The sequence below is a fragment of the Aspergillus versicolor genome (genome assembly GCF_001890125.1).
Source record: "Aspergillus versicolor CBS 583.65 unplaced genomic scaffold ASPVEscaffold_2, whole genome shotgun sequence".
NCBI classification, from domain to species: Eukaryota; Fungi; Ascomycota; class Eurotiomycetes; order Eurotiales; family Aspergillaceae; genus Aspergillus; species Aspergillus versicolor.
In genome coordinates, this window is record NW_024467525.1 from 2,578,246 (window position 1) to 2,598,135 (window position 19,890).

The 19,890-nt window shown below is 50.9% G+C and overlaps 5 protein-coding genes across 5 annotated transcripts; 1 reads left to right on the forward strand and 4 right to left on the reverse strand.

Moving 5' to 3' along the window:
* Positions 1-1,076: 1,076 nt before the first annotated feature.
* ASPVEDRAFT_50387 (C2H2-type zinc finger protein) lies at positions 1,077-2,296 on the reverse strand (the record flags this gene model as incomplete). Its single annotated transcript, XM_040814302.1, has 3 exons — positions 1,077-1,195; positions 1,262-1,752; positions 1,836-2,296. The coding sequence occupies 3 exons, from the start codon at positions 2,294-2,296 to the stop codon at positions 1,077-1,079; spliced, it is 1,071 nt and encodes a 356-aa protein (XP_040664524.1).
* A 5,131-nt stretch (positions 2,297-7,427) lies between these two features.
* ASPVEDRAFT_38270 (uncharacterized protein) lies at positions 7,428-8,367 on the reverse strand. Its single transcript, XM_040811663.1, has one exon. It carries the CDS (start codon positions 8,167-8,169, stop codon positions 7,897-7,899), a length of 273 nt encoding a protein of 90 aa, XP_040664525.1. The 5' UTR covers positions 8,170-8,367; the 3' UTR covers positions 7,428-7,896.
* A 4,364-nt stretch (positions 8,368-12,731) lies between these two features.
* Positions 12,732-16,470, reverse strand: ASPVEDRAFT_80394 (U2 snRNP complex subunit HSH155; the record flags this gene model as incomplete). The annotated part of the gene is made up of 2 exons (XM_040816856.1): positions 12,732-16,408; positions 16,461-16,470. 2 exons carry the CDS (start codon positions 16,468-16,470, stop codon positions 12,732-12,734), a joined length of 3,687 nt encoding a protein of 1,228 aa, XP_040664526.1.
* Positions 16,471-17,202: 732 nt separating this feature from the next.
* Positions 17,203-17,906, forward strand: ASPVEDRAFT_50389 (cupin domain-containing protein; the record flags this gene model as incomplete). Its single annotated transcript, XM_040814304.1, has 4 exons — positions 17,203-17,355; positions 17,405-17,462; positions 17,514-17,689; positions 17,745-17,906. 4 exons carry the CDS (start codon positions 17,203-17,205, stop codon positions 17,904-17,906), a joined length of 549 nt encoding a protein of 182 aa, XP_040664527.1.
* Positions 17,907-18,200: 294 nt separating this feature from the next.
* On the reverse strand, positions 18,201-19,513 carry ASPVEDRAFT_117180 (putative plasma membrane SNARE protein (Sec9); the record flags this gene model as incomplete). Its single annotated transcript, XM_040805624.1, has 2 exons — positions 18,201-18,254; positions 18,305-19,513. Coding segments are annotated over 2 exons (1,263 nt in total), but the record flags the coding sequence as incomplete, so codon positions are not given.
* Positions 19,514-19,890: the final 377 nt, after the last annotated feature.

Consider the following 19,890-nt stretch of genomic DNA (forward strand, 5'->3'; position numbering starts at 1 on the left):
GGGTGGCCGCATTTTCAGATATCACAAAGCGCTCACCAAGCACGGACGTTATTATGTCGCACAAGGCAAACCGGCGTTGAATTAAAACTTGAGCTTGGTTGAAGATATGCCTACAGTGTGCATTAGGTTTTGGGAAAGGCATTGGCTTTTTCAAGGCAGATATATATTGCTGGGCATCTATATACAAATCAGACCGACTGAGAAGAACAGGTGCCCAAATCAGCCGAGCCCATATTATGCGTTTTCGCGCATCTAAATTAGACAATATCGTAGTAGTAGCGACAGTAGGTGACACAAATCGTGTCCATCCCCCAACAAACACGGCAAGGTTCAGGCAAAAAACGAGAAGCAAAGAATCGCTGTATCCCCCAGCTTTTGTTCCCAGATACCAACGAACTCCGAAGGAAATTTGGACTGTCCGTCGGGAGCTCGAGAGCCAGTGTTCCCGCAGGGAGTGGCGAGTGAGAAGAAGAAATCGCAGATGATGATTGTCCGTCGTCGTCATGATCCGGGCGCCGGAACGAACGAAAAGAAACCCAGTCACGGAAACGCAAGAACGGAAATCAAACGTGACTGACGCAACCCATTGGTATCAGAATAATAACAGGAACCCCCCATGCCTCACAAAACGACCGAAACCAAACACCCTAGTCTAGCGAGAGAAAAGAAACGAAACAAACTGAACCTCCATCAGGAGAAAACGCACACAGAAAAAAAAAAAAGCCGATACCTCTATGGTCATAACTTTGGTACTTAAAAAAAAATGAAAAGCATCACTGGGGTATCCGTCCGGGTCCCTGAATCTTGCTTTGCCGAATCATGAAAAAAAGTCGAGAACGCGGAAAATAAGAATTCGGGGTATCAATTCTCTGCCGACATGGCTGAGACAGAAAGAAGAAAATAGCGGAAGGAGGATTAGGCTGTTGTACAATAGATTCGAGGTCCAATCGGGAAGAAAGAAAGATGCCACTGTGTGAGATGCGTGGAGAATTCGAAAGCCGAATCACACAATCCTTCACACCAGGAGAAGGACCAGCAGGCAGGGCACTAAAGATTGAGCAGACGAGTCGAAAAAATTACTCTTCGTCATCGCCAGAACCACCCTCTTTCCCACCCTTGTGGACCTTCTTGTGGCGGCGCAGGTTCGAGACAACGGAGAAGTGTCGGCCACAGCCCTCCACGTCACATGCAAATGCTATAATTCAACCTATTAGTATCACAAAGCCGGCAAGTGCAGTTGGGTTTGCTTGTAAGGACTTACGCTTCTCGCCAGTGTGACTGTACATATGGGTCTGTAGAGACGATGGTCGGGTAAACCGCTTGTCACACACCTTGCACTTGTGCTTCTTCTGGGTGTTGGACGGCATCTTTGAGCTAAACTGGCTCATCATCGACTGCGGGCCTGGGGGAGCACTGCCTGTCAGAAGAGTGGACGGGCGTGGGAGTGTGCGCGACAAATGACCATTCTCGTAAGACTCTGAAGTTGTTGAGCTGTAGTCGGTGACTGATGACTCTACAGAACCCACGGATGCGCTGTAGTATGGGTAGGAGTTGGCGGATGAGATAGACGAACCAGCGGAGTGTGCCAGGGGAAATCCATATGAATCTCCTGAGCCTCGCGAGCCTCGAGGCCCATAAATGTTTCGGGGTGTCATGTCCTGACTGAGTGCCACCATTCCGCGGCTAGCATCAAGCGCATCACCGAATGTTGGGCCAGCTCCAGGTTGTGCTGGCGCAACGCGAGAAGCCTCACTGAATAAAATAACAAGGTAAGCATATATCCTATGAATTCGCTCAAACCGAGCGAACGGGATGGAGAGGGTGGTTGCTCTTACGCATGGGACATCCTGCGGTTGTCCTGGTGGACAGGGGATGCGTAGCTGATCGGCGCATAGCTGGCAGGCGCAAAGCTGCTAATCGAAGGAGCAGTGGTGTACGCAGGAGTTTGTTCAAAGGAGGTCCGGGGAATGTCATGGGCAAGGCCCATCATGTCAGGAGCGGGATAGCTGGTGGAAGATGTGGCGGAGGAGTAGTTGCTGCCGGCGACCATCGAAGGAGCAGAAACAGGCACGGAATATGGCAGAGAGATGTGAGACGGGCGGCTGTTCTCGTCCTGCTTGATGCCCACGGGAGCTGGGTAGACAGGGGGCGTCGAGTGAGACGAAGAATGGGCAGCACCCCAAGGGTCTGTGAATTGTGGTGGTTGACCGTGATGCGGGACGCCATGTTGGTAGACACTGTCAAACCCCATTCCGCCGCCATACTGGCGGTTCTGGTTTTCAATGACCATCGTCATTGAGGGTAGTTGTTTTCAAGGGAGACCTAGAGTGCTCGTGGTTCTGTAATGCTCGCAACACTGCGGTTGGAGCAATAATGAAGGGGTAGATGATCGGTTGTCAGGCAAAACACAACCGACGCAATATAGGCAGCGAGGTACAGCAGCGCGCGAAGGCAAGGTAGATCTGGACAAGATGAAGCAGAAGGGGTGACTGATAGAGCGTTGCGACAGGGAGATTCAATTGATTGCAATGATCCGCGGTGGTGAGATGCGCGCAGGTGCAGAATGTTGTGCAAAGATCAGGTACCGGAGGAGTAATAAGAGCGACAATCTGCGAAGGGAAGATGGGAGAGAGAGGGAACCCGACAGCCAGGGAGAAAATGAAAGACAGTCTGGGGAAGGGCGATCGACGAAGCTTATGAACAAATCCAGGATCGCAGCATGAGGATGGGCTTTCCTTCGTCCCTGGCGTTCAGAGGGACGAGGAATCTAGTGCCACTGACGACGTCCCGTCGGGGGATGGTTGCAGATCGTTACTTTGGGCCGCTTAGGCTTCGAAACGGCGCCAGTGTTAAATTGAGAAAATAAATAAATCAAAATAATCATCGCAAAATCCAGTGCGAGCGCGCGAAAAAGGAGAAGCCAGTGGGAAATCTCCAAATGGGAACCAGTTCCTCGGGTGACCTTCAAGGTTGAGACCCATCTTTGTGCTTTTTCTTATTTCGTATTTTTTTTTTATTTTTTTAATTATTATTATTTAATATTTAATTCTTTTTCTTCAGTGCTCACCACTAAATCTTAGTGAGGATCGCGACCATGGATGTCACTTCTATACTCGACTTTATCTCAATCCATACCTCGTAAGAATAAAAGAAAGAAATAAAGAAAGAGAGAAAGAAGAAAATACAGCATTTTATGAGGAAAAAATTACTGGAGTGATAAATTGGCTGGCTGGCTTCTGCAGCTGCAGGGATAAAGAGAAAGAAAAATAAAATCTTGAAAAATAAAATTATACGCAACAAAGAATCCAAGTGCAGCTCAAAAAAGAAAATAAGAACACATAAAGTCGCAGTGAAGCAGGGGCAAGTGAGCCATGGGAGCCGTCTGAAACTCCGGGATCGGAACAAATTGTAGAGACTCGCAGCAGTCTCTCACGACAAAAAGTGGAGGGCTCTCAAAAAATTCGATCTCGGAGTAAACCGACAACACCATTCCAAGGGTGTATGCTTCGATTATGGCAGGGGTTAGTGCTCGAGCAGTGCACTTTGCAGAGCACACAAAGAGGGCAAAAAAAAAGGCCAAACGCAGGGAGACTAAGTACAGCGTCCAAAAACAACCTTCCCGTTCGAGACAAGATGCGTCCATTTTGAGTCTCGGTTTGCCATCCCTCATTTCCGTATCCGCGGTTGTTGGCACATATCGGAATAGCAGACTGCCTGTGAAGTGTTATGGAGTCTGCAGCCATGCTAAGTCCATATCCGGGAAACAGTGCGGGCAACATGTAGAGGACGTCAGTACTGGGGCGGTGGGCTCACGATGGAGAGGGCGGGCGGATGAGGAGTCAACATTGGACCTCGAGGAAGGTTGGGTCACTTCGGTTCTGGGGGAGTCAGGGACTGCTCGAATGCAGGAGCCACTGACTGGCTGAGGGCCCTGAAAGGGGGGGAACAAGTGGGCTCTGTGCCGTGTCTCCAGCATAAGCCAAAGAGTAAAAATTGGGTATTTGTCAGAAGAAACGACTGCCAATGCCGGGCCCCAAGCTAAGGCGCTTTAACCAGGGTTCGGCTGGGGCCCTTCAAACCCAGTGAGTGACAACTTTCGGCATCGTGGCGGGGAAGTGGGAGATCACAAAGATACATCACTTGTGCGTGGGGGATGCTTCGGTGTCACCATCCAATAAATGCCATTCTCTCGACGTTCTGCGGCGCTCACCAGTTCATCAAGATTCTGGAGAGTCCATCATGAAATACCAGTATGTCTTGCGTAAACTCCGGAGACGCTCGACACCACGTAACAAATTGAGAACTTGGCCAGAAACAACGAACAAATTCTCCATCGAATCGACCCAAATTATCCACATTCATCACAGGTCGAGGACTCGTCATCAAGATTGTGAGTGGCCAGACAGGAATGGGGCAGACGGCTCAACCCGATCAAGAGACAAGGCGGTCGAGTGGACTCCCCAAGTCACCACCAAGACAAGAAACTAATCATTTTACCATGAGAATATGCTGCATGAAAGATGGGCCCTTGAGGCCATTGCACTGCACAAGCAGCATATCTAACTGTCCCAGTGGCATAAAAGCCAGGCCTCTCTGCAGAGTGACGACATCGCGGCCGGGGTGAATTCCCCCAGTCGCATTCATCCTGCAGAGATCTCTCACTAACTCGCAGATTCATGCCCATGTTCTTGTTGATAGCGTCATGGTCTTCTCCCCGAACTCGACCTGGTTGGCAAGTTTCCGGTGCAGAGCAAGGGCAGAAAAGAACCATCCATGGATGCCACAACACCACCCCGCACGCAAACAACCATTGGCATCTTCAGGATTTCGCGGGGACGGCGACGGCATGGGAAACTCGGCCTATTGCGAAGCTCTCCATCTCGCCCTTTCGTTATCGGATTGAGTCGAGCTGACGGAGAAGTTTCCGTCATCATGAAGACTGCATCTGCCCGCGCACGATCGCTGAAGAGTTGTCTACTTTGTCTCCAATGCAGTTTTGCCGCGGGCGCCGAGGCGTAATTCTTCGTCACCGAGCTCTTCGACACTCTGGAGTCGACACAGGAAGCAACGGCTTTTCATTCTTACCTGATGGCTTTCATCTGTGCGCAAGGAAGAGCTCATTCTTCATGCGGAGGGGAGACATGCCTCCACCACCGACGTCAGTGGCTCCGAGATGCTATCCACACCCTGGACTAGCGGCATGCCATCAACAAATGCATTCACGTTCAACACCATCGTCTGCATTAGTAGTACTTGGACTATATGGAATCGTTGAGAGCATCCCGCGCTGTTGTAACGAAGCCCTGCTATTGGCGTTGAGGATAACGATGGAGGGATGCTAAACGTAACCAATGCGACCGGAGGGTGGGCGACTGTTCCAAGCCGTCTACGATGTACCACTTATTATATATATTGATTTGATACATCACCCTTCCGAAAATGCTCATGAGATAGGCGACGGCGGTCGCGGCAGTTTGCGGATCAGTGGCACGATCGAGATCTTAACCTTAAGCAAAGGATAGACAGTGATCATCATGATCGCAGTACCTTCAAGGCTTGTCTTGGAGTGATTGACATATATCAACCATAAGAGGAACACACAGTTGGAGGTACATAAATCCGTAGTGAGATCTCCGAGAGTCCAAGCTTCACAGCAGGCGCCGAGCTGGTCAAGGCAAAACGCCACGACCAAAAAGCCTTGGGCCCCTGGGCAACTTCAGAGCGACTTTTCAGTTTCCATCAATCTGATAGGAACAGCTCAGCACGTCGTCAGCCACCAACGGAGCCGAGTTTATCTCGTCTGTCCCGCGTGCACCCCGAAAAATTGTCGTTGTTGATTCGACAACAACCGCCACCCCACGAAGGAACGGGGACTGAGCGACAGGGGACGCAGAGGCCATGCCATCATGCAGTTCCAGGAGGTGCCCGGAGGACGTACTCCGCCTGCTGTCCCACGGGCGTCCTCCGTTCCTCTCACTCGTACGAACGCGGATTTTCTTTCCTCAGGCCAGAGTCTGGTTTGGGACGGTTGAACCAGTTCCTTGGGACCTTAAGGATTCCTGAACCACAGGAACTCAATTGACCGCGTGGCTCACAAAAGCAAAGACCGGTTTATTGAAGAATGAAATTATCGAAGAGAGAGCTCAGTTCCCGCTAGTGGAGAGCAAGCCCACCTGCTGCTTTTGGCAGGTGCGAAAGAATCGACGAGGCGGGTCGGCAGCCCACCTGATCTCGCACGGAACTAAAGTCTCAACTCTGATGGATTCTTCACCTCGACAGAATGGAGCCGCTTTGCTTTCCAGCGCCAGGTTTCGCCTCCATCACTTAAAATCGACCCATCGACCACGTACTCACTCTGTGGGTCACCGGGATATCCGGCGGAATATACCGACAGGACGAGGATTCCCCAAAAGACCCATGGCTTGGTCGAGCTCTCGAGAATCACGGATACCTCCCTCTGCTTGCCTAGGTTCGGCCTCGGCTTGTGACTCGAGAGGCAGAATATCCCAATCCACTCTCGGTGCTCTTGGTAAAGACAATAACCTTATCCATGTATCGACGGCCATGGTGACTAACTTTGGGTTCTGACTGCACAGGGGTAACTTACTACACCTACTCATCTTACGCACCCCGACACGAAAACAGCTCACCTCCATGTGGAGGTACAAAAGTACGACCTCCAACTGGGTTCCAGGCCTCTGCTCAACCGGAAGTTCACGCAAGCGCAACGGGAAACAACAATTTACTTTTGACGTTTCTTTTGACTGCTCGACCCGCAAACCATCTGAGACTCAAATCGCGATGTTAGCCACCTCACCCTCACCGCTTTTCAGCTCCGGTTGGACCTTATTTGCTGCTTATTCTCAGGCCCGCCTCCCGCTTTACCTTAAATGATTTGGCCCACGTCCGAGTGTTTCCAAGGGACAGGGATCTTTTCTAAGCCCGTCCTGGCAGCTCGTCAATTACGATTTTAGGTAAAAAGTGGGGATAGACACGGCACATCATCCCTTAAACGCGTAATCACCCACCACCCCTCAGCCCAATAGCCTTCGACCCTTCTCAGACCCTGTTGGTTCTTTTCCTAAAACCGCTGCGGGGTGGCCAGATCAGGAAATCCCACGGGAGCATGGGTCTGACGCTGGACTCTGGAGCCCCCTTCACACTTCACAATCCAACTTCCCTCACAGACCACCCAATTTGTTGGTGCCGTGGCCCTGCAAATTGGGAAAGTGAGCCACGACTTGGCACATGCTGGTGGCGTTTGAGCATATGCTTGATGGGCCCAACGTCTTCCCAGTTCCAACCAGGATTTCTTCCCACCACATCAAGCGCCAGGAAAGTAAGACTCGAACTCAGGCGTCCGGTCACCGACAACAGTCTTTGCGCGGTCGGTATCTTCGAAAGGAAAGTGTCTACGTAGGATATGTGCCCAGTATATTCAGAAAACCTGTCCAATTATGATTCTAGCCGACATCAGGGGGTTCGAGTCGCCTCCCAACTTCCCGCGACGTCCGTGCACATTGCACTGTGCAGCAGCTGAAGCCATCGCCTCCAGCAGGCTTGCCCTGTTTTCTGACGCCGAAAACGCTGCCTTAGGGTTCCGGTTGAGAAATGCAAACTACTAGTTATAAGCCACTAACCAATTCGACATTAGGCCATCTGGGTCAAGCCTGGTAGAAACTCCACGAAAATGCATGGCAATGTTGACGATTGACACTGCCTTGTATGCAAATCTGCTCGATCAAACGATTCTTCAGGAACACTGGTGATCCGGCACCCTGGTTCCAGGCGCGATAGGCGAGCGATCGAAGTGAAACGTGAAGATCGACTTCAATGACATGGCGTTTAAAAATATAGCCTTACTAAGGCCCATCTGTCATCTGCATAGGGTCGATCTCAAACGGCAGATCGTCGTTGATTGGCGTTTTGATGAACGACTTGACTCAGGTGGGTGAAGCTTAGATAAGCCCACTCGTCGAAAGTCCGCGACTCGCGCGAGCGACAGAGGAACTCCAGCCTCCAGGATGTCTCTGCAGCCTGCACGGACGAAAGTTGGAGACTTGTCAGAGCATGGGTCACTCGTGGCCCATGGGGTTTTTCAAAGGAGCCGTCGCGAGCAGCCCGATTGAGAGAATGTGCAGGCTTCGAAAACTTGATGGCTTTGCGCATGGATTCTTTTCCAGTTTTAGGAGTAGCGCGCAATTCTTGAAATTAGACGTCCGGTGATGAGGGTTCACTTGCCGCAAAAATTTGACCACTGTCTAATCGCTCGTTCACTGGCTGGCATTGTGCCAAAACCAACGCGCGCAACTCCAGACAAGGCGCAGATTCGAGGGGGGTTCGACAGCCACTAAAGCCACCATCACAGGAGGTGGGTCTCAGCAGCGGAAATGAACGCCTCTGCCCCACGGAACTAGGATAGTCCAGGCCAGCAGAACCCTCGTGAATTTAGCGTCTCGCTAGGGTCAACTCAGTTAATTAGAATTTTGCATCGCATGCGGCCAAGGACGCCAGGGCGAGGCTACTCAAGTTCCCCAGGGACGGCAGATAATCGATAGCCGCACTTGGCATTTCCATGATCATCCAATAAGCATCCATGCCCCACACGAGCTTACGCGTGCACATCCATCTTGACCCAATGACCAAGCTTTCGCTGAGACGCCTTGCCCGTTCGGGCCTTGTGTTGGCTCTGTTGGCCCAAGTTTTGTCAGTTGAAAGGGTCCCGTGACTAAAGAACCCCTTTCAGCTGGGAATCAGAAGGCTCACGATGGTGGTTTGTACTCTACAGTCTCCTTTCCTCCGTGACGAGGCCCCCTTCTTCCACAAATCTTCTGTCAAGAGACCTCGTTTCTTTCATGACACCCGCAGGCTTGGAAGGATCTCGCATCTTCTGCCTGAGAGCCTGAGCGGATTCTCCTGGCGTCCCCACTCAAACCGCCACAATCCTCAGGGTGTGAAGCTAAAGCAACCTGAAACACACCACTCAGTACTCACTCCACAGTTGTCGAGGGCCGATACTGAATCCGGGTATCAAACATCGTCACCATAAATCGGGAGCCCACGACACGAAGATGGAACCAGGGGCACCGTGAGACTGCAATTACGGATGAATCTCCTCCATTTTGCATCTCTTTTGTTGCTATTCTTAGAAGCAAATTAGATATCCTTGATTCTTTGACATCATCTTCTTCAGGGGCCTTTCGAGCCTGATCCTTGCTTGTCGCGCCAAGTCACCTGTCAGTCCACCGGACGGACATACTGTCATACTTCCCAACACTGGCGGCGAACCCGGGTGACCTTCTTCAGCTCTGTTCAACGAACTCGCATCGTCGGTTAAACAGAAATATCAGTTTCGTTCCTCGCGAAGCGAAATTAAAGGCACTGGGCAAGCTCCCTATCCCAAAGAGCATCTTGAAGTCTCCTTGACGTACTCATGTTGAAAGTGGGTCCAACGGTCTGCCTTCAAGGCTCTGTTTCTATCCTCGCCTTCTCCCTTTAGAATTTCAAACTTTTGACTCAATGGGAGCATCAAATACGGACTTTACAGTCGAGTCCATTTCTCCGTGGGCGATTCGTCGTAGACTCTGCGGGAGTCGTCTCGAGTATAGTGAACGTAACGTTCCCGCACCTGTACACGCAATGCATCAAATTGAGGTCCAGCCGAGCCTCTACAACTGCTGGACAGCATCATGATAGGGTCCTCCTTGTATTCTCTTGACGAAACAGGTACCAACGCCTTTATGGACCCTGCAGTAGACCAACATGCAGGTGATTCGATACAAAAGTCCTTCATTATTGAGATGAAGAGCCCTCTTCCATCTTCCGGAAAGAAATGTGAGATAAAAGCTCGTGAAAGAAGTGTACATTACTGTGCCTAGATTACTTACCCCCAGCGGCCAGCGCACAGTTCTGCTGTCTAGGCCTCGTTTAACTTTCGCCCCCTCAACGCGGTAACTACACCGTACTCTGTACAAATTTACTGCTGTAGAGGATACTCCTGTCAGGTATACGAAACGGCTTACATTAACTGGATTTAACGTGCGAGTTTCATTTTTGCGACGTCGTCGCCACATATCTCTTCTCGAATTCCAACAATATTCCATAAGCCAGCATAACGCGTGGCACTGAAAACGAACCTGCCTCTTTATGAGACCATGATTCGCCTATGGTCAATCCTCGAGCATGCGCCTCCCTCATGATTCCAACTCGGGGCACGCACAGGGTCTCGAACGGAGCATGCCTCCACCAAGGCCCTCTTCCGATCCGTTCCTGAAAATAAAATAAAGAAACCTGAATTCAATCGTATGCCTTGGGTAGGCTCGGGCTCGAACCCTTGAGATTCACACGGCTTGCAATGTTCAACACGATGGTTTCTGGCATTCATATTGTGTCTCAGCGAAGCTGATGCAATGCAAGAAGCACAGCTTGACGTGACTGTGAAAGAATCACACTGCATTGCAGGTGCATTGTGGCTTGCATGCACATCTCTTCGATTCAACCCTTGGTTTCAATTGGGATACAGCCCCGATGAATCTGACATCGAGTAAATTTGTTTGCTGGTCGTCGTCGAAAACTTTGGTTCGACTCAATCACTGGCCGATACTCTCCGATACAGGAACGCAGGGAACTTAACCGGTTCATGGTTCAAGGCCGGTTAACGACTGTGTGGATAACTTACCACCTCCTACCTGGAAGATTGGTTGGTTCAGAAGAGGACCACGCCTCGAACCTCAGCAGCCACGAGCGATCTGTCTGCTCCATCGCCTTATCACTTTTAGCTCTATAAGTCAGGAGCCAGGATTCACCTCGCAGAAAAAGCAAAACCGATTTCAAGATTTATCACACTTGTGCACTCGTGGGCACAGCCCTCGAATAATAATTCTCGGACTGCGCACCCCTCGGGTTCCCTCAAACGGAAATAACACCACTCCACAATCCAGATAGATTCTATCCCGGGTACGAGAAGTACCTCAGGAGTCTCAGCTGGTGAATCAATCGAAGTATGAGTGAAGGGGGTCATTTTTGGAGGTAAACGTGAAAAAAAGTTTCTCATCCTAAAAACAAAAAGTCTCGGATTGGACGGTCCCTCCGAGGGACTCCTCTCCTTCCCTTCCGGTCCAGCTTTGAGAGTGTCAATTTTGACGCTGAAGTGCCACCCGCTCTTCCTCCGTCCCGTGGAAAGCAAGGTACACCGTACATTTCCCTATCGAGGCTTGCCTCGCCAGGGGCCCGAGATGAATACGAGGATGGCCCTGGGTGATAGGTCACGGCTCGTGACCAAGTAAGGCACGCAGTGAAGTTCGGTCCTGTTCAGTTTGTTCTCCGTCCTCGGACCCCAATGAAAACCCATGGATAAGCCCTCCATCTCATCCTTGTACGTACTGCACTTCGGAGTTATGTACAGGACTCCAGCCCGGTAGGCGAAGAACTAGAAGGTCGTACTTTTCCGCGGCGTTCATTCTTTCCTTCCTTTCCATCCTTCAGTTAGCCCTGACCCCTCAGGGACCTCCAAGCTCGTCACGCATCACACTCGAAGACAACTCTAGCCCTACCAATAAGACCCTGACAATCCCTGCAACCCTGCTGGCCGGCTCCGCACACTAGGAAACAAGAATGCAAAAAGGAACAACCAAGATGTCTGGAAATCACAAGCACAAGCAAGAATGCTTTCGACTTGGACTCCCCACACGGCCCCGCCAAGCCCGCACATGACAGGGGGGCGTTGATGGAGAAAAAAAGGCTTACGCGGCACATTCAATCCCCCTGCACCTTGAATGCTTGGCATACCACGCGTGCCTCTGCTTTACAGTTGGGTGGTTGGCTGGATTGAAGAAAGCCTGCGTGCTCTGCCCTCCTCTGCAGTCAGTCTGCTCTTCACACTGGTGCATCCGGATGCACGGCGAACTTTCCGAACCCCCTCTGGATGGATTTGATTTGATTTCTGTTAACTCTGGTTCTGGTTTCCTTCCTCAGCTCCTCCCACTTATGGCCCCCATGGGTCTATCTGTTGCCTAGTGGCAAAATTTCTATTCTTGTTCTGCACATTATGACGACGGCGACGACATCTGTTCTCGTCCTCTTGGATGATTGAATCCTGACTTTCCTCCGCTGACTCTGATCTGGCCCGAGCCTGACTGATTTTGAGTGTAGCCTGCTGTGCCGTCTTTTGGATTTTACCTTTGACAATTCGTGGTGGCTGGACTGATTTCCATATGAGGCAATGACGTAGCTTGTACCTGGGCTGACTTGAGAGGTCCTTCCTAAGGAACAAGGAGTTAATCATGACTCAATAAACTGTCACTCTCCTGAAGGAGATTGGAGGAGCCGGGCTGGTTTCGGGAGGATTGGAATGCCCGCCTATAGCGAGCGTAGTTAATGCGGTAAAGGGGTTTCGCGTGCTTGTCAGGGACATAATATTGATTCATATTGATGACGTCGGGCTCCTCTCATATCTATACACCTATTCCTATGCAACGGTGTAGACTCCTACCAAAGATGGAATGGAACGAGAAAGCACAGACGATTTTTAAAATAAGCTGTTGGAAATAAACCTCAAGAGTTGACAAAAAAAAAAAAAAAAAACAGAAACACCTGTAAATGAAGCGCCAGAGCCTGCCGAATAACACGCCAATGTAATGTCGAATGTACAAAAGACAGAGGATGGTAGAGGTAGAAGAATATGGAAATGACAAATGGGCAATAGCAATGCCGTCCTTTTGATGCAAATCAAATTAAATCATAATCAGCAATTCATCCCGCTTCAATCCGTCGTCCTCTAACTCGGGGTAGTAGGGGACTATCGAGTCTGCACTTTGCACGTAGGCATCGTTGTATAGGCGCCAGTATGGCGTGCGCACCTTCCGCGCAGAATGGAAGAGACCTGCCCAGACGTAGTTCATAACCGTTCCAGTGCCAACGGCCATGCGTATTGCGTCAATGGCTTCGATGACTCGGTCGATAACGTGGGGGCTTGTTTCGAAGATGTTTGGGAAGACCAAGTTGAGGAGATGGACCATGGCATCTTCGCATCCGAGTCCGACTACACCTAGTGCAATGTGCTTGACGACCGTTGCTGCTGTCTGACGGTGAACTTGGTCGCGGTCAATGAGTGCGTCTTCGAGGAGAGGGGTAACGGCATAGACGTAGTCCTTTGCCATTTCGCCAATGTACTCAAAGAGGAAGGTCATGGCTTTCAGCACACCGTTTTGCACGTTCAGCTCTGGCACGCGGTACTCGTTCATCAAGGCGGGGAGGACAGTGAACGGTGCGCAAGTTTCGGCAACAATACCAATGGCGACTGCTGTACACACACGCGACTGGCGCTCCTGGACTCGAAGGTTGTTAAGCAACGTAGCCAGGACATCTTGGGGACCGATTGCCTTGGCAATGAAACCGAAAGTGTTATTTGCGGCACGACGGATACCCTTCTTGTGAGCCTTCAGCATGTCAAGCAGCTCGAAGCAGATACGCATCCACTCGCGGGCGTTGACAGACTCGGGTCCTCGGTCGGCAATACGGCCGACAAGGTCAATAGTGTTCTCTTGAACCTTTTCGTGACGGTTTCGTAGAATGGGCGTGAGGCGAGGGAGGAGATCTCGAATGGGTGGTTGCATCTGGTTGATACCGACAACAGTAACAATGGAACGGAGAGCACCAAGGATGGAACCCAAAACCTCTGGGTACTCTTCACCGAGATATTCGTAGAGCACGATACCCAGCTTACCCATTAGGGCATCCTCCCCACACTGCTTCATAACCAATGCAATTCGCGAGATGAGATCGGCTGCCTGCTGACGGACGGTGGCCGACTTGTTGTTCAATCTCCAAAGAATAGTACTGACGATCTGAGGGAGATAGGGCTTGCAGCGCGTACCGAGAGCATTCACGACGGTTCCAAAACCGTTCAGTATGATTATATCTTCGATACTCTGCTCCTGGAAAGCGTACAGTACGCCGTCGATGAGACGCTCCTCCAATCTCTCCGAGATATCCGCAGCTCCCAGGGAAGCGATTGTCTTCTCAACCGTTTCCACAGTCATCTTCCGGTATGGCTCGCTTTCGTCTTTAAGGTTGTTGATGGTCCGCTCCAGAATTTCGCCTGCGCCGACCTTTTGGCCGAGGTCAACAGTCGTATCAACCACCTGGCGGTAGTTCCTCCGATCAAGAGCCATACGTCGGACCCAGAAACTCTTGAAGAAGTCTGTCAAGACGTGCTCCTTCAAGTAGCTAGCTGTCACGCCATCAGTGCTCGCACACTGCGACACCACCTTAAGAACAACCTTCTTCATCTCCTCATCGGGCGACGAGAACTCTCGGAGAAGAATTTCCATGATTTGACTGGTGTAGTAGTTTGCATACTCCTCGTCCATGAGAGGAATAATGTAACCGACGGCTTTGAGGAACGCAGCCAAACCCTTGCCACGCTGCTTGCGCGCTCCAGTCCAGAGAGGGTTGAGAATTTCGTCGAAACTCTCAATACCATAAGGGTTGGCAGCTTCAGCCAACGCTCCTACGGCTAAGGCGGTGACCGTTCGAACCTTAGCCTGTTCATCACTGAGATTATCCGCAATACAATCAACAAGGCCTTTGAGATGAGGAAGAATGGCACATCCCATGAGAATAGGAATCTGCTGGACAATTTTGACACCCGTGTGTCGGGCTTGCCAGGACTTCTTACTGCGACACACGGCTCGGAGGAAGGGAAGAAGGGCAGGGATACCAAGAGCAGAAGCAACAACAGCGAAAGCTCGAGCTGTCGTGTTTCGCACATACTCGTCAACATGGTCGATATCGGGACGCATAGTACTGATCATAGTTGCTAGACCAGCAGCCTTCGCAAGGTTAGAGATAATTTCACGACCCTCAACACGGGCATAGTAGTCTTGGTCGATAAGCAGCGGTTCGATGACAACCAAGATCTTGTGTACATACGGCCGGACTAGATCATCCAACTTATAGAGCACACGGTCAATAACTTTGACCAGCAGGTGTCGTTCTTGGTCTTCCAGCGACTTCTCCATGAGCAATGGCAAAATTTGGTTGAACAAGGGACCAGCGCCAAATTGTCGAGCGTTGTCAGTAAGCTGACGCAGGGCGGTCTTTCGCATCGGGGGTGTGCCGTTCTTGACCTTGAGCAAAAGTCTCATGATCTTGCGTTCTTTCAACTCATCCACAGACATGGCTGATTCGTCGCCAGCTTCCATCAGCTTCCCAAAGTAGGCCATATCCTCCGGCTTGAAGAACTGCAAATCACCAACACCAGGTATCTCAGTGGGAAGCTGTTTACCAAGGGAACGGGCACTTTCCGGTTCTTGCATCATGAAACCACCGACACCGGTGGAGCTAGCCATGGGCGCTGGAGTAGCCGTAAGTTTTCTTGCTGGTGTCCGGATTGGAGCATACCCTGGAGGAGGCTCCAGAATCTTGTAGCCTTCTGACGGGAGCATCATGTCAAGCTCCTCGTCGGAAAATGGAGCATTGCGGCCCGAGATATCGGTTCCAAAGCTGGTTGGCGCCAAAGGCATCCCTTGAGAAGGATGCATAGGGGTTGCCAGCCCTTGGTTGCCAACTGGTGTTGCCGCTCCAAGTGCTGGTGCTTGGTCCCATCGCGAACGGCGCTTTGGGGCCTCCTCGGCTGCACCAGGAGCAACGGGAGCAGGTGTTTGATCCCAGCGCGACTTTTTAGCCTTACCGTCGTCAGGCGTAGGGACAGGGGCAGATTCGTCGGATTCGGCAGCAACATCCCAGCGTTGTTTGCGCTTGCGACCAGTGACAACAGATACAGTCGAGCCGGCTTCCAAATTCTCTTTATCATCTAGCTTCAAGGTCGCCTCGTGATCCTCGACGCCGTTCTCACCACGGCCCTGTTTCTCTGCGATCAGCTTCTGGACACGCTCTTCTTCTTTTTCAATCTCACGAAGAGCCATAACCTCCCGGTAAGTCTGGCCCTCTTCCTCAACGTTTGCATGAGAGTTTGCGGCGAAGGGGTCGGCCCTGGTGGGCGTCAGCGGTCCTCGGTTGAAGCGGCGTTTCTGGTAATCAGTTTCTCGGTCAGAGATTCTGGCAGCCTTTTCACGTCCCAGGAGAATGTCCTCCTCTTCAACCCCATTTCCTCGGGAAAACTCGTCAATCTGGTTTCGCGTCGCGGTGTACTGGCCGACCAGGCGGTGACCACCATCCGCATCCTCCATGTCTTCATCTCCATCATCAACAGCAATAGAGGTGCTGTATCCCGCATACTTGTCGGCACCATCACGTTCGTAAAGGGTGGTATCGAATGACTCGGTCAGGGAGGCCTTTGTCGAGTTGTCAGTGCGCTGGTCAGACGGATCAAAGGTCCTAGAACCTTTTTGCGCAGCCGCTGCCGCATTGCGCTCAGCCTGGAGCTTTCGAACAGCATCGAAATCCGCTACAATTATGATTAGTGGAGGTCGCGACGATCTGAGATTTCAAAGACTTACCGTCAGACATGTTGCCGGTAGGAGTGAGCTAAAGACGCGATAGAGAGCAAGCAACCTCTGGAGATAACAGTATCAGCCGCTACATCCGGATAAAAAGCCGTAAGAATGGCGCCACGGCGATGGTTCAAGGCGAGGAGTTGATGTCTCTAGGCTGAACGGGGGCGCAAAAAAGGATGAAGTCAAGACCGCGCAGATGACTAATGTATATCCACGTGACCGTATAGCAACTATTTCATGCACGTGACTACATACGGCCTTCTCGCCCTGAACTTCTTCCTTGTCGCCTGAGTCATAGCGAGAGCTAAAATATCATTGATGCACTTATTGTTTCGCGTTTCTCTATATTAATGGCTACTATCCGGTATAAACCAGCGTAATACGAAGGAGTGCGTTGAGGACAGAGCGCTGGAGATGTACGGATGGATAAGTATATATTTAAGTCCAAACCCTCCCGGAAAACATGACTCACAATAGATGTTTAACAAAATAATGTTGGGCAAATAGGAATTCTGATATTAGTGCCCCAAGCTTATTTGCTTGATATTCGGGATCATAGTACCAATCTGGGCAAAACTATCCTGTGAGGGGATGCGGAGCAGTAACCTTAGCCCTAAGGCAACTGAACGACGAAGGGTAGATAACTTCCCGATTCCAAATGGCCATCTTATTTATCGTCTTGCTTCATTTCAATACTGAGAAAATAATTTTCTTGTACGTTAAGCCTCAAACATCTGCGTACAAAATGGTTACAGCTCCAAGCACATACTACCTCCCACCAACGGAGCATACGCCCAACAACCCGCTGCCTGTCCTGCACTACCGAAACGTCCTCCCTAAGCTCCGAACCGAAGAGGAAGTAACCAAGTTTCTCACGGCTCATAAATGGGAAAAGAGGGTTGGTGTATCAATGCTAAATCGGGCAGGTGCTGATATATAGTTTCCAGGGTACATGGGGTACTATCTGGACGAGTCACTTTCATCCCAACTGCCATGAATGCTACGGTAAGATTTACAAATTTGTGATAAGGAACTGAGAAATACCAACCCCAGCAGGTGTCTTCCAGGGGACTTCGACCCTGCTTCTTGGTGCAGCTGGTGGAGATGGAATCTCCAATGCCGGGCTCCGAATCACAGTCCACACCGGCGATGTCATTGTGTTGCCTGCTGGCACCGGACATGGTTCGGTGGAGAGTACGGACGACTACAGATACATAGGGGTCTATCCAGAGGTGTGTTCATCTGGGAAGATGCGTAAGGGCTGTAAGTTGACCTAATGCTTCCTAGGGGTGTCCAAAATGGAAGAATGAGTTCGGCAAGAAGCGAATTGATGACAAGACTTTTCAAAGTGAGATTGCAGGTGTCGCCTCACCTGAGGAAGACCCTGTTTACGGGAAAGACGGCCCATTGATGCAGTTGTGGTCCCAGCCTCTGCGAGCAAACCTCTGAGTTCAAGCACTGAATTTTCGAAGGTGGCATTTCGAGTTAGATTAGAAACTACACCTAGGTTTAGCTCATGAACAAGAGAGAGCATAATATTAGCTGCAATGTCATGGTCTGATTCGTGACGAGAAGCAAAGTCTATTCACAAATGTATTAAAGCCTCAGCTCGTGGGGTTAAACATGGCTAAGGAAGCTAACAAAAGCCCATAACGCCTGAGGTGATAGGTAAAATAGCTGGAGATAAAAAAAGATTCAGATCGAAGACGGCACCAGGCAGTCATGATAGATATAGGTCTAGCGAATGCGGTCCAACCTGGCGCGGTTCATGGCAAGCTGATCGTCGACGTTCTCGCTCTAGAATACCATTAGCCTGAGCAAACATAGAAGCAAAAATGAATTCTTACCTTGCCAGTGATGCGCTCCAAATGCCTGTTCTGCTCATCCAGCTCGCGACCTGTCGCTTTCGCCAGAAGATTCAGTCGGCCTGTGGCACCCGAAATCAAGTTCAAGTTATGATCAATCTCATCCTCCATTGCTTCGTCTTCACTGTCTGCCTCGAACTGATACTTGGCACGTTCGGTGACAGATGTCTTCTTCGGCTTCGGGGCCTTTCTGTCTTCACGTTCGATTTCTCTGAATGTTCGCTCCATGCGCTGGCTGGTCTGGTACGCCTCACTCCGAGTACCCGATTGCGCGTCGCGCACCTGTCGGTGGTTGTTCATAACCCGCTCATCGCGCTCTCTCTTTCGCTGGGCGCTGGTGAACGGGTTCGATACATGCACAGCGAACATGCTCTTATTCAACGTCTTCAGTTCTTTAGCTTTTTCATCTGCGATGCGGCCCTCCACAGTAGCGACATCAAGATTCTTCTCCGTGTTGTGAATCATTTCGCCCTGGGCACCAAGACGGGCGAGCGTCTCTCGGGTCGTTTCCTCGGTCTGTGCAGCAATACGGAGAACATTTCGGGTAGTTGAAACGTCGCCCTGCTTGATGAATCGAATATCTTGTTTAACGGACTGGATTTCTTGTTCTTCCTCTTCCTCAGCAGTGAGATGGCGTTCCTGGAAGGTATCGGCGGAATATCCGCCGCCATACCCACCACCAGGCTGGCCAGCCTGTTGCTCGGAATACGGAGGTGGTGCATTGGCGGGTTGCGCCGCAGCTCTCTCACTGGCTCCGCCGAAGAGAGCGGCTCTGTTGTCATCACCGCCCGATGGGTTGTTGGGGTCAGAGCTGCCTAATCCGCCATAACCACCTGGTCCGTATCGTGACGTTGGAGCAGCGCCCGCGCCGCCACCATAGCGATTCGCTCCGTATCCGCCCTGGCCGCCATACGAGTTTGGCGTGTAGCCTTGGTATTTGTTATCGGCTGGAATTTGAGCCTTGTTATCGCCGGGAATTCCACCGCTTGCTGGGTTGTGGAGTTCCACGCCGGGAGGTGGGGGTGCTACACCGAGGTTGGCTTTTGCTCTCGTGTAAGGGTCCGCAGGAATAGGTTTTGCGTAGGGATTCGGCGCAGGACTCTTGCTCTTCGACTTCGATCCAAATAGAGCACGGCGGTTGGAATCGTCGTCGTCGTCGTTAGACGATTTCTTGAGGCCGAAACGCTTCATGGTAGGGTACTAGAGACGACTTTTGGCTAGAAATTCGGTTCTGAAAAGTAGACAGTAATAGCGAAAGTATTATAGAATATGCCCAACGATCGTGGAGCGAAAGAAAGACAGATATTGAGGGAAAGAGAAAAGGAAGAGAGATGGATGGACTGTCGAGTGTAAAGTGTCAGGGGAGAGGCAAATCTCCTGAGACATTGAAAGGCAGCAGAGTAATGACAGTACACATGGCTCTGGTGTTATTCTTGGGCAGTAGCGGGTTATAACCGTCTCAATACGGCCGGACTGGAGTTTTATTAACCCACTAAACCTAATCAGGCTAGCGGTAGTGGCTGGACCCTTCCAAGCCTCAACGCCTCCTCTGCAAACGTCAACTGTCC